At 45.5% G+C, this 12,491-nt stretch overlaps 1 protein-coding gene across 1 annotated transcript in view; it reads right to left on the bottom strand.

Annotated features, from left to right (window-relative positions):
• Positions 1-9,029: 9,029 nt before the first annotated feature.
• mtnr1bb (melatonin receptor 1Bb) overlaps positions 9,030-12,491 on the bottom strand; it is a 48,862-nt gene continuing 45,400 nt past the window's right edge. The window contains exon 3 of the mRNA XM_072658323.1: positions 9,030-10,973. Within this exon, the coding sequence (XP_072514424.1) occupies positions 10,126-10,973 (848 nt within the window). The 3' untranslated portion in view covers positions 9,030-10,125. The remainder of the gene's footprint in view (positions 10,974-12,491) is intronic.

The following is a 12,491-nucleotide window of genomic DNA, read 5'->3' as shown; positions in this document are numbered from 1 at the left end:
GTTGGGGGGCGTTGGAAGATAAAAGCAATCAAGATGTAAAGACTCGTATGGAGACAAAGTGAACACACTGAGATGAATGCACACCCAATCACACGGCAAAAGAGAGAGAGAGAGAGAGAGAGAGAGAGAGAGAGAGAGAACATGCGTAAACACACGTGTGCATGTGCACGTGATGGAGGTGGCTCGTCATTTCAGACCCTCTCCGTCAGTTGTTTCAAGCAATATCTGCCTTTGTCACTAACAGCCTCAACACACACAGGCACACACACACACAGCCCTCCTATGTTACTAATGGACGGGGATTAGCTGCAGCTCTGCTCTCGCTCTCGCGCTGTTCACACGCAGTAAAAACATTGTCTCTGTCCCGTCACGCGCCCCCAGTCTCGCCAAAATGACAGATTGTGAAAATAGCCTCTCGTTCCCTCCTCCTTCGATTCGCTCCTTTCTGTTCCTGCCTTTGTCTCTCACATGCTGGCCAAAGACAGCGGGAAGACATTAGGTGACCGGCGAGGTGTGAGACAAGAAGGCCTGTGCACCCTGTCTGTTGCATAACGAACTAGGACTGGCTTACAGAATAGTACAGAAAAGTTACTAGCCAACCCTTTTTCATGAGGAAGGACACTAGCCAATCTTTAAAGTTCAAGAGGACAACCCAACTAGCTAATTACAGCCCAGGAGAAAAGATGCTAAAAACTAGCTAAGCCAGCACCAGGAGGTGGACGTTTCTCAATTGCTAGCCAATCCTAGCAGTAGCAGGAGTCAGTACAAGTGTACTAATAGCCAATCTAAGCACAGGAGATGGGACGGGCGTGCTATTAGCTAGTCCTAGCAATGGAATCGTTATAGGCTTACTATTACTAGCTAAACATCGCACAGGAATTGGGAAGGCAGGAGAAGTGTACTGCTAGCCAATCCCAGAGCATAAGGTGGGATAGCCATACTATCACCAAATCCTAGTACAGGATGCAGGATAGGTGTACTAGTAGCCAGCCTAAGCACAGGAGATGGGACAGGCATACTACTAGCCAGTCTAAGCGCAGGAGATGGGACAGGCGTACTACTAGCCAGTCCTAGCACAGGAGATGGGACAGGCATACTAATAGCCAGTCTAAGCACAGGAGATGGGACAGGCATACTACTAGCCAGTCCTAGCACAGGAGATGGGACAGGCATACTACTAGCCAGTCTAAGCGCAGGAGATGGGACAGGCATACTACTAGCCAGTCTAAGCGCAGGAGATGGGACAGGCGTACTACTAGCCAGTCTAAACACAAGAGATGGGACAGGCGTACTACTAGCCAGTCTAAGCACAGGAGATGGGACAGGCATACTACTAGCCAGTCCTAGCACAGGAGATGGGACAGGCATACTACTAGCCAGTCTAAGCGCAGGAGATGGGACAGGCGTACTACTAGCCAGTCTTAGCACAGGAGATGGGACAGGTGTACTAATAGCCAGTCTAAGCACAGGAGATGGGACAGGCATACTACTAGCCAGTCCTAGCACAGGAGATGGGACAGGCATACTACTAGCCAGTCTAAGCGCAGGAGATGGGACAGGCGTACTACTAGCCAGTCTAAACACAAGAGATGGGACAGGCGTACTACTAGCCAGTCCTAGCACAGGAGATGGGACAGGTGTACTAATAGCCAGTCTAAGCACAGGAGATGGGACAGGTGTACTACTAGCCAGTCCTAGAACAGGAGATGGGACAGGCGTACTACTAGCCAGTCTAAACACAGGAGATGGGACAGGTGTACTACTAGCCAGTCCTAGCACAGGAGATGGGACAGGCGTACTACTAGCCAGTCTAAACACAACAGATGGGACAGGCGTACTACTAGCCAGTCTAAGCACTGAAATCATTGTAGGTTTACTATTACTAACATCGCACAGGAATTGGGGAGGCAGGACAGGTGTCCTATTAACCCGTCCTAGCACAGGAGGCAAAATAAGGGATAAGGCATACTACTAGCCGATCCCAGTGCATTAGGCTGATTCATCATACTACTGTACAAGTTAAACCTAGCACAGGATCTGGGGCAGGCAGAGATTGAGAAATGATAAAGATAAAGAGATTGCTAAACCAACTAACCAGTCCCAGTCACAGTAAAGGAAGCAGTATAGGCACACTGCTAGCCAGCACTAACACAGCTAGTAGCTGTGGAATATTCTCCCAGTTTAGGGGATTAAATACCCATAGCCAATCCTAGTAGAGGAAGTGGGTTACTGCTATTTATGTGATCAAATACACTATATGTCCAAATGTTTGTGGACAGCCCTTCTAATGAATGCATTCAGCTACTTCAAGTTGCACCTATTGTTGACACAGATGTGCAAATCTACACACGCAGCTTGCCTAGTGCCTATATAGATGCTAATAGAATAGGACTATAAACAATGACATATTGGCATCATGTGTAATGCCAGGTGTGGTCTAGAGGGGTATAAAGCCCTCAGCATTGAGCTGTGGAGCAGTGGAGCTGTGTTCTCTGGAATGATGGCGCTCTATCCAATACTTTTGGGATGAGTTGTGGAGTTGGGTATCAGATCAATCAGATCCTCACAGCAGTGCTCCAAAATCTAGTAGAAAGCATTACTTTGGACAGTAGAGACAGTTACTCCAACAAAAGCAGGCAAAACTCTTTCTTAATACTCTTGATTTCAGAAAAAAACTACGAATGATCACATGTCCCACTACTTCTGTCCATATAGTTTACCTCTAGCCTAGAGATTCTCAAACTTGTTCCTTGAATACCACTGCACTGCACATTTCAGAGTACCCCAAGGCGACTTGAAGACTGAGGACCACTGCTTTAGCGAGTCCTAGCATAGGAGGTCTTTTAATGCTAATGTTGCTAAGCATTAGCATTAAAGCCAGCATTTATCTTAACTCAAATCACATCATGCTAACTGGTGGTCACTAACATCCAGTGTCTGTTATGTCGAGTTGAGCTGTTCCTTTAACAACAATATGAAATGTGCGAGATGATGCCTTCATTCTTTTTGAGCCTGTAGCCTAAAGCCCCGTGAGGGCACCCACAGAGCCAGGCTAATCTGCTGAGCAAAGATGGAGCCATGTCTTCTTCTCAATAAACCCTTCTTGTCGCACCGGGGGTTTAGCCGTGTAGATTTATCCTTAAAGCAAAGCACCAGGAGCCTAAACGCTGGGACTGAGCACTTATCCTGCGAGAAAAGCTACGGTTGGGAAAATGCTATGTTAAAGAATCGCAGTGGGGAATTCTGGTTCATGTTTTCTTAGAAGTCTATTGCGCTGATCCCATTCCGTGGAAACTCTTGCCGTAACGTGTTTACAAAGGCACTTTGCATTTTAAAGTCCTTTCTCAGCAGGGAATTGTCTCTGTTCAGCCATTCTCTGCTTTAATGGCGTTCCTTCAACAATTATACACTCTTATTCAGCGCCCTCATCCGCACAAGCAAACATGCCATTATAATTTTGCTGTAGTCTTCAAATCTAAAAGAGTGTTAGTATAATGGCATGGTGTGATGCTGTTATTGCACGACTGCCTTTATCACTCTACGTGAGGAAAAAGAGAAGCAGAGAAAAACAACAAAGCGAGAAATGCATTCATTTCCACTCATTCCTTTGTCGCTCCATTGCACCCCGAGGAAGGCCTGCAGTCTGCGGTGCATCTTTGCTGTTTAAGCTGAATGTTATGCTTTAGATAAAAGAATAAAGGCTTTTGAATTTGCTAAGAGAAAGTGAATCGGGGTTTTAGTAGAATGGGAATAAGCTGAATGTTTTCCTGGATGCAGTGGTAGTTCTAGGCCATTTCAACTAGAGGGGGGGGCAAGCCGATGGCAGTTGTTCTGTTAGAAGGGCCAGTTTTATCAGCAGGGAACCCTATGGGCCTTCCAGTCCTTCAGAGAAGGCCAAAGGATTTCGCAGAAATCGATGCACTGTAAAAATGTCAACCACATTTAGTTCCATTTTATTTCAGCCATGTCACTCCTCTGCTGCGTTCACTCTTCACTGGCTTCCTGTTGCTGTCCCCATCAGATTCAAAACCCTGACCCTGGCCTACAAAACCAAGAATGGACCACCTCCTCCATACTTGATGGCGATGGTCAAAAGTCGATCAGTCTCAAGGTTTGGAAACTTTTGAACCGTTAAATGACAAATTGTCCAATCAGGACTTTTTTGCATGCGGTATCTAGGTAGATCCTGCAAAGTGAGCACTCCCATTGGTTAGAACGTCACAAGCACAACTGAAGGCCTAATGCATCAGATTCTCCACCAACAGTTTAATCAAAACAGTCAATTTGTTTTATTTTTTTCATTTGGGCTTTCTTAAAGTTTCTGTTTATTATTTTGGACACATCTAACACTTCATTTCTCTTTTTGTTTTCTAGAACAATTAGAAAAATACATACTAAAAATATATTAGAATTGTTGTATATATTTATCTGCAACCAAATTGGCTTTATTTCACTAAAAACTTACATTCCAAGTGTTTTATTACTGCTGCTAAGAGTTGACTAACAGCTTTATGCTTATCATTTTTAGCAAATGCATTGCTACAATATAAGCACTACACATTCATAATTCATAGAAAAACACAATAACCCAAAGACAAGATGCTATTGAGCTGTTGTCATGCTGTCACTTGTAGGAGACCATTCTAAATTCAAGACTGGGTTCAGTTCTATGCCCTTTGGAAGCCTATAGGACAAATCGTCTTCCATTTTATCTCATCTTACGAGATGAAAAACTGAATTGCTTGATCAATTTTCCCATCTGTTACTTTATGAATACGCAGTTAATCATGTGCAAGTCGTAAACAAAGCCGTAGAATGTGAGTGGAGGGATCTGTTATGCGCTGTATGAAAGTAGATCAACGTTAGATACATGTGTTGGTGCTGCTGCGGCTGCTGCTGCTGGAGCCTTGGGCTGTGTGGATGTGGATGTGCGCTTGCATGAGTATTTTGTGCATTCATGCATGTGTGACATTTTCACGAGGGGCCGGTTTTCAGTGCTGTCTGCCTCTATCCTCCAGAGCATCTGACTGAAGTGAATAAGGAGAAAAGATGGCTCGGGCCTGCAGGATTTTTTGGTCTATATTTTCATGAGCCAACAAAAGTGCTTCTCAGCTTTCCAAATGACTCGCTTACAAAAAAGACATTATCCAGCATTTAAACTCTGAAAGGGGGCATGAACGGCAAGGTCACATGCTCACACTGAGGGGCACGCTAGCATTGTAGACAGAAAGTTGTGCGGTCTGTAAGTGTATGTATGTGTGTTTGCTTAAAGACTGCCCACCCAACATGCTGATGTGCAGCTGACGTGGGTGGAACGTGGGCGCTGAGTGGGTTTCAGGTGGGCATGGGCATGAGTGAGTTTGTACATATATACATTTTTACGGGGACCCATTTGGGCTTCCCCAAATGGAAATCATTGTTACAGCCCATCTTTACCACCTTATCCCATCTGGGACCCATATGCAGTGTACAACCAGATGGGGCCCGTGTTTAACCCCTCCTGGTCCCATCACTGACCCTGGTGGGCACCCATATGTAGGGCCATTGTAAAACCCGGGGACAAAATGTTCAATATATATTTGTGTATTTGCCTCACCTTGTTGACCCCTTCTTTTCCGGCATGGCATCATCCACATTCTGTTCTTCCTGAAAATCAGAATGTAAAGATTGGTGTTGGGGATGAACAATGATCAAGGACAGATCAAGGGTCTTTAAAAATCTTTGATCTAGGCCCGGTATTAACCCTATTCATTTATTTAAACTTAAAAATGAACCTTCATTAGTTAACCAATTAACCGTTCAGAAACCCTGCATAGTGACAGTGTGTGTTTATGTATGTGTGAGAGGGTGAGTGTGTTTAGAACAAAGTGAGAGATGAAAAGAGATGAAAGAGTGCAATTGGAAGGTAAATTGGAACGAGACCTATTAGAAGTGCACTCCTAGAGGCCAGTTTCCAGTGCCAGTTCCAGTTCCTGGCCCTGCGTACGCCACATTAAAGTTTAATTAAGAAAGCTGCTAAGTGGTAACACTATTTCTCCGACTTGTGCTTGAAGTTTTGCCGTCTGAATACAAAGCGAATTTGCTTTCAGCCTGTCCTCCCTCAGCTCCTCCTAAAGTACGATTCAACTTGCCTGAATGGCTAATGTGCACAATGTTTCGCTGAGATTTTCTTGAGAGCCCTGGGAGAACGTCGACTATTCAGAATCTGACCTTGCTTTCTTTCTTCTTTTTATAGTGTGTCGATAAAGAGCTTGATGTTGTGAGTATGTGTGTGTGTGTGTGTATGAGAAAGAATTCTTTTTCTTCATGGGTGAGTTTGATGCCACGTTGCTTAATGTTGTGGAGGCAGTACAGGCCTAAATAGCATGCCCACGTGGGGCCTGTATGGGTAGCCCAACTGGGAACCTGAAAGTTTTAAATATGGGTATATATGTAGGCCCTATATATGAATGCCCACCAGGGTGCCACTAGGAATAGTAATGGGACCAGTAGGAGTTGGGCCCATCTGGGTGACCTAGGGTGAGCTGTAACGATGGGGCCCATTTTGGAAGCATGACTATGTTGCAGTAGTAGCCCATGTTCCACCCATGTGAGCCTCACATAAGCATGTTGGCAGAGGGATCTTGATTATTGTGCTACGTAAAACTATGTATGTGTGTGTTTTGTCATGTATTTAGGTGTTTGTGGGGCCCATATTGTCAGGAAAACACCATGTGACTGGTCCTCAGAAAATGTACCAGGATCCGATTTCAGGCTGGACTTTTACAGTCATTTTCCTTTGGTCTTAGATGTGTATAATCCAGTCTTTACCTCTCTAAACCACTCACTATCTATATAGTAATACAGGAAGCAATCAAGATGGGACTCAAGAGTAGATTTGAGGTTAAGGTCAGGTGACTGACATTTAGGAACATCACTTTTCTTTGCTGCAGCATGTTTGCTATACACATTACCAGCATCTACCAGCATCAATAAACATCAGTGCCCCAGTTCCAGTGGTAGCCATGAACATGCCTGTGCCAAAAGTGCCGCCACCATGTTTGACAGGGGATTAGATATGCAGATCAAGATCACCTTTTCTTTCTTTTTCCAGTCTTGGTTTAATTTGTTTAAAGTACCATTATTTGTCAGAGGTGGACAGGCCTTTTTTTTTTAGGTGTTTTTATCAGTCTAGTCTGAGCTTTGTGTTCTTGAGTGTTAGTAGTGGTTTGCATTGAAATAAACTCTCAGTATGTGCCTTTCTAAAGTCTTCTCTTCAATTTAGACATACTTACATTCTCGAAAGTGTCCTTGACAATGATATGCTTAACTCCTCGAGAGTGTTCTTGACTGGACTGAAAGGGCTTTTTTTTACTAACGGAAAGTTAATCCACTTTAGTTGCCTTGTCTGAGCTCACCAGTGCATTCCCTCTTTTTTAGGAATGTACTAAACTGTTAACCTGGCCACTCTTAACGTTTCTGCTGGCTTTCTGATAGGTTTGTTTTGTTCTTTCAACCTAATGATGGCCTGAATCATCACAGTCAGTTTTCACAAACAGCTACCAAATGCAAATTCAATGCTTGGAAACAACGCCAAGTCTTTATTATCCTTAATTGGTCATGAAGCGATGAGGGAACAGGCTACAAATTGCCACAGAAATGCTCAATAGACAACTGTCCAACGACTTAATATTGCCTAATACTGCCTAATATTGAAGAGGTCTCACAACAGATCTGACCATTTGAGGAAACAGGGACACCACAAGACCTCAGAAGGTGTCGTTGTATCTGGCACCTAGATGTTAGCAGCAGATTTTTGTTTGAGAGGTGGGGTCTCCATGAGCCTCAATGAGCCTTAGGTGCACATGACCCTGTCGCTGGGTCACCGGTTGTCCTTTCTTGAAGCACTTTTGGTAGGTACTGACCACTGCATAGCAGAAAAATAGACCAAAGACCTGCCTGATGTTTTGGAGATGTTCTGATCCCCGCACAATTTGGTCCTTGTGACAGTTGCTGAGATTCTTATGCTTGTACATTTGCTCTGCTTTTAACACACCACCTTTGAGAACTGACCGTTAACCTGCTGCCCATTATAGCTCACCCCTTGACAGATGCCACTGTAGATGAAGATGAATTGAATCAGTGTTTTTCACTGCACCTGTCAGTGGTACTAATGTTATGGCTCATACTGCTATTTTCTTGTTTCTATCTTACCTTATTAAGGTGAGTATATAAGATCTTACGGGCCAGAAGGAGGAGCTTGGGATGTGGTCCTTCTCCCAAAATTTAAGTGTGTTATGTATGCACTATAGCAGTCCAGCAGTGGACAGGAGTACCCCACAAAAACAGCAATACAAGCTTGTGTGTATGTGTGCATGCATTTGGACTCAAAACAAGCACTGCTTCAGCTGAGGGATACTTCAGAACAGGATGCTGTCAACACTACTCCACACTCACTGCGCTGTAGAGAGGGTCAGACCTGCAGACTTGAGTGTGTCTGTGTGTGTGTTCTTTTATAAAAGAGAGGGGAAAAAAGCCCCTCTCTCTCTCTCTCTCTCTCACTCTCTCACACAGTCTCTCTAGTGGTTTGGCTCAGTTACTGGATTACTGTAAGGCTGGTCGATGATGGTCGCTCTTGTCACCACCGCATCTGCACACGGGTTCTTCCCATGCCCATGCTCCTTGTAATTCCTCAGTGGATCCGTGGTCATAAGGTTTGAAGCGCACACCGTCCTATAGTCCGTCTAATCCACCGCCCGAGCCATTCATCACCACCGAGACCAGTTGCATAAGCAGCAGTGCTTTCATTTGGACTCTTCCTTTATTGAGGTCAACAGTAAAGCAGCATGTTCACACACAGTACAGGTTTTCATATCATGGATATTGCCTGGCCCGCACGCTCACGGTGTCACGGTGGATTAAACTGCACATTGTTATGCCAGGTCAAAAACACGTACATATCTGAAATACATTCAAACTGTTTTCCCTTTCCTTGATAGTGCCAAAGAAAAACACCTCACCCATCCCCCATCCCACTTCCATAACACCCCGTACCACCCCCATTGTTGGCGTCAGCGACCTTTCGCTTCCGTATCGTCTCGCCCGTGGCTTCTTTTGTCACAAAACATTTGTTAAAGAAGTAAAGATTACAGAATACTGTCATGCACATTCCCTTCTTTTTTTTTCTTCTTCTTCTGGAAAATAACAAGTGCCCCAAAGTCATAAATGACATTTAATGTGGGAATGATAAGAGGCAAACACGGAGTGGATGAGATGAGCCTCCTCACACTGTCTCCGTTTGCTTTCAAAGGGCAAAATTGATCTTGGCTGAATCCTCAGGAGGATGAGATTAAAAAGTTGTGCTTTATGCAGCTTCCCTACGCCTTTGACAGATTCCGCCGGCAACCCAATATAACACTACCTCACTGCCTTGCTTGTCTGTTTTGGCGTGTGACATTTTCAGTCTTATTTCCATTGGCTGTGACAAAAACGAGCGCTGGAACGGAATTTGGCATAGATATTTCGTTCTGAAGATAAAGATTTGGCACCTTGTGTACATCAGAGGACAGGTTTAACACAAACAAGCCGAGAGCCTGATCCTGCTCTAAAGCGCAACAGCTGTCGGGCGTCTTACCGCAGAAAACACCTCGCTAATCCGGGTCTAGCGTCAAATCGACGCCCCAGGACAGTAACATGACCAACGTCTGTACGGCTGTTAGTGTTCGTAATTGGGGTCAAATGTTGAATGTAAGGCAGAAACACTATTCAACACTTGCACAAAAAAAAAAAGTACCAAAAAACTTATCTTTAATAAATACGAGACACAAAATTGATCTGATGTCACCAATGGAAACGATGGTGAAGGATGCTCCCCTCTGTAGATTATACATGGTTTCAGTAAAAATGATGAAATAAATAACAGTGCTTTGAAATGGATCCACAACAGCAGAAATAAAACAAGCACCCTGAGCTGTGTGTATAGACATGATCAAAGTCACAACAAATGTCAAGTGCTGATGTTCTCATTAAAAAGTAGGGCTCGAAGTGGCCTTTCGACCCAGACTACATTTCCCCATGTGAACCACCTCCCACCCCCCCTTTGAGGCGAGAGAGAGAACAGTGATTGGCAGAGCGCAGTTTTTACAGTCACTCGTTGTTGTTGATGGCTGGTGAGGGTTTGCTGCGCATGCCGTCCGTGGCAGCTCTGGACGTTTCGGTCACGAACAGCCGTGGCATCCACACGGACGTGACGATGCGCTTGTACTCCTTGCGAAAGTTCCTGTTGAGCAGGCCGTAGATGATGGCGTTGAGGCAGCTGTTGAAGTAGGCCATGAAATAACTGACCACGAACAGCCACTCGGGCACCCGCGGCGCCATCACCTCGGGGTTGATGGCCACCACCAGGCCGATCAAGTTCAGCGGCGCCCAGCAGATGGCGAACAGCACGAACACCACAAACATGGTGACGAAGTTGCGCAGGTCGCTGGGCCGCACCCGCGAGCGCTCCTCGCTCTTCACCTTCCGCCGCACCTGGATGACCAGCACCCAGATGCGCAGGTAGCAGAAGGTCACCACGGCGATAGGCACCAGGAAGTGCACCACCACCACCACCACCGTGTAGGAGCTGCTGGCCGTTTGCGTGAAGGTGCACGAGTACACCCGTGGGTCATAGCTCAACGAGCCCACAAAGAAGTTGGGTAGGATGGCCAGCACAGTCAGCATCCAGATGAGGGCTACTAGCAGCAGCGTGTTGCGGAAGCTGTAGAGGCGCCCGTAGGCAAAGCTGTGGCAGATGTAGCAGTAGCGGTTGATGGCGATGCCCGTGATGTTGAAGACCGAGCCGATCACGCTCAGGCCCATCAGGAAGCCGCTCACTTTGCACTGCGTTTCCCCCAGAGACCAGCCGTCGTGGAAAAGCGCATACAGGACCAGCGGGTATGGGTAGAAGGCCACCACCAAGTCAGCGAAGGCCAGGCTAACCACAAAGACGTTGCCTGAAAGAGGGAGAGAGCGAGAGACAGAGAGAGAGAGAGGTGAAGGCTGAGTCAGAATTGATTCAAACAAGGTGTGTGAATCCTTTGATTACCTTAATCACACTGTGACAGCAGTCCACACGTCGTTACGAAAGACCGTAGAGGTCTCTTAACCCCTACTCTCCTGGGAATAATGAAAAGCACAGATCTTTTGCATTACCGGCCGAGTTAGCTATTTCGACCGGTCCATGTTCTCAGACCCTCGCACATTAAATAGGCTCTATAAGAGACAGTTAGGTAACACTTGGGGATAAGTAATCTCATTAAGCTACATCCGAGAAACCTTGGCACTCCTAATTGAGCCATACTATTGCGCTTATTACCGGTCCTAACCCCGTATTTGCATTTAGATTACCTACACACGGGCAAGTAAATAGCAGAGAGTTTGTGTAAGGCAATTTCTTGGGAATAAGCTACAATGAAGTGAGGGCTAGCCCTGATTGATTGTACAAAGGATGTGTACATTGATTTGCCATAGTCAATAACCACACTGCATGTTTCCCCGGACTGGTGTCTCCTTGTTATCTCTCAATTCTCTCTCTCTCTTTTCTTTAATGAAATCCAGGAAAATTGGGCTGACATGTCTGTGTGATTTTAGTGTGGTAGTGCACACAAGGCCCAACTAACGTAAAATTGTACCAGTGTACAACAGTGCTTTGTGTACTAGTGTGACTTCCACCCAGAAACCTTGGGACATATACACAGCAGCTAGAAGATCCACCTGCTTCTTTTAAATCAGCAAGACTGTTTCTAGTAAGAGTCTTTTCTTTGGAAGGATTTCGCTTATTTTCACTGGGAAATACATGAGGGTGATGGTGAACCTCATTTTAAATGCAGCTGAGAATTTACAACTTAAAAGGAATGAAAGAGAAATGAAATTGGAGTTTAATCAGTTCAAACCAAAAAAAAAAATCCAACTACATAAATCTAACAATAAAATCAACCAAGGTAAATGTCAGCCCCTCTGTATTGCTCCATCCCCCGGGGCGATTTCGAGCCGCCGCCCACAGGCTTACAGAAGGACTTTTGTTGTGTTTCCGTTCATGTTTGATTCAATGTATCGGTTCAGTGTTTTGTTCATGTTCATGTGTTTTGATTCAAAGTTATCATGTCTTGTTTAGTTGATGTGTTTCACCTGAGGCTGGGGGTACTTAAGGGGCTTTGACGCTCAGTTCAAGGCCGAGAATTAAATGGTTTGGAACCTTGAGGTAGCCAGAGAGGTTCCCGTCTCTGACCACGTTGTGTTTAGGCCAGCTTCGGCTCGACTTCCTTGTGTGCGAGCAAGCCACTCTGCGGTTCAAGTACTCAGCGAGGTTCGCTCACTATATATACCCACGACTCTCGCTCCAGCTAGGCGACCCTCTGCCACGCAGCAGTGCCAGGTTGGGCCGGCCTAGCCACTCTTGCCAGGTAGCTGGTTCCCCAGCTATACCCCTGGTCTCAGGTCTGTTTGTTTTCACCCCCTTGTTTGCCATGTTC

Source organism: Salminus brasiliensis, chromosome 16 (genome assembly GCF_030463535.1).
Source record: "Salminus brasiliensis chromosome 16, fSalBra1.hap2, whole genome shotgun sequence".
In the NCBI taxonomy this organism is placed as follows: Eukaryota; Metazoa; Chordata; class Actinopteri; order Characiformes; family Bryconidae; genus Salminus; species Salminus brasiliensis.
Note: the sequence above shows the minus strand (reverse complement) of the source record. Positions and strands in the feature narration are given on the sequence as shown.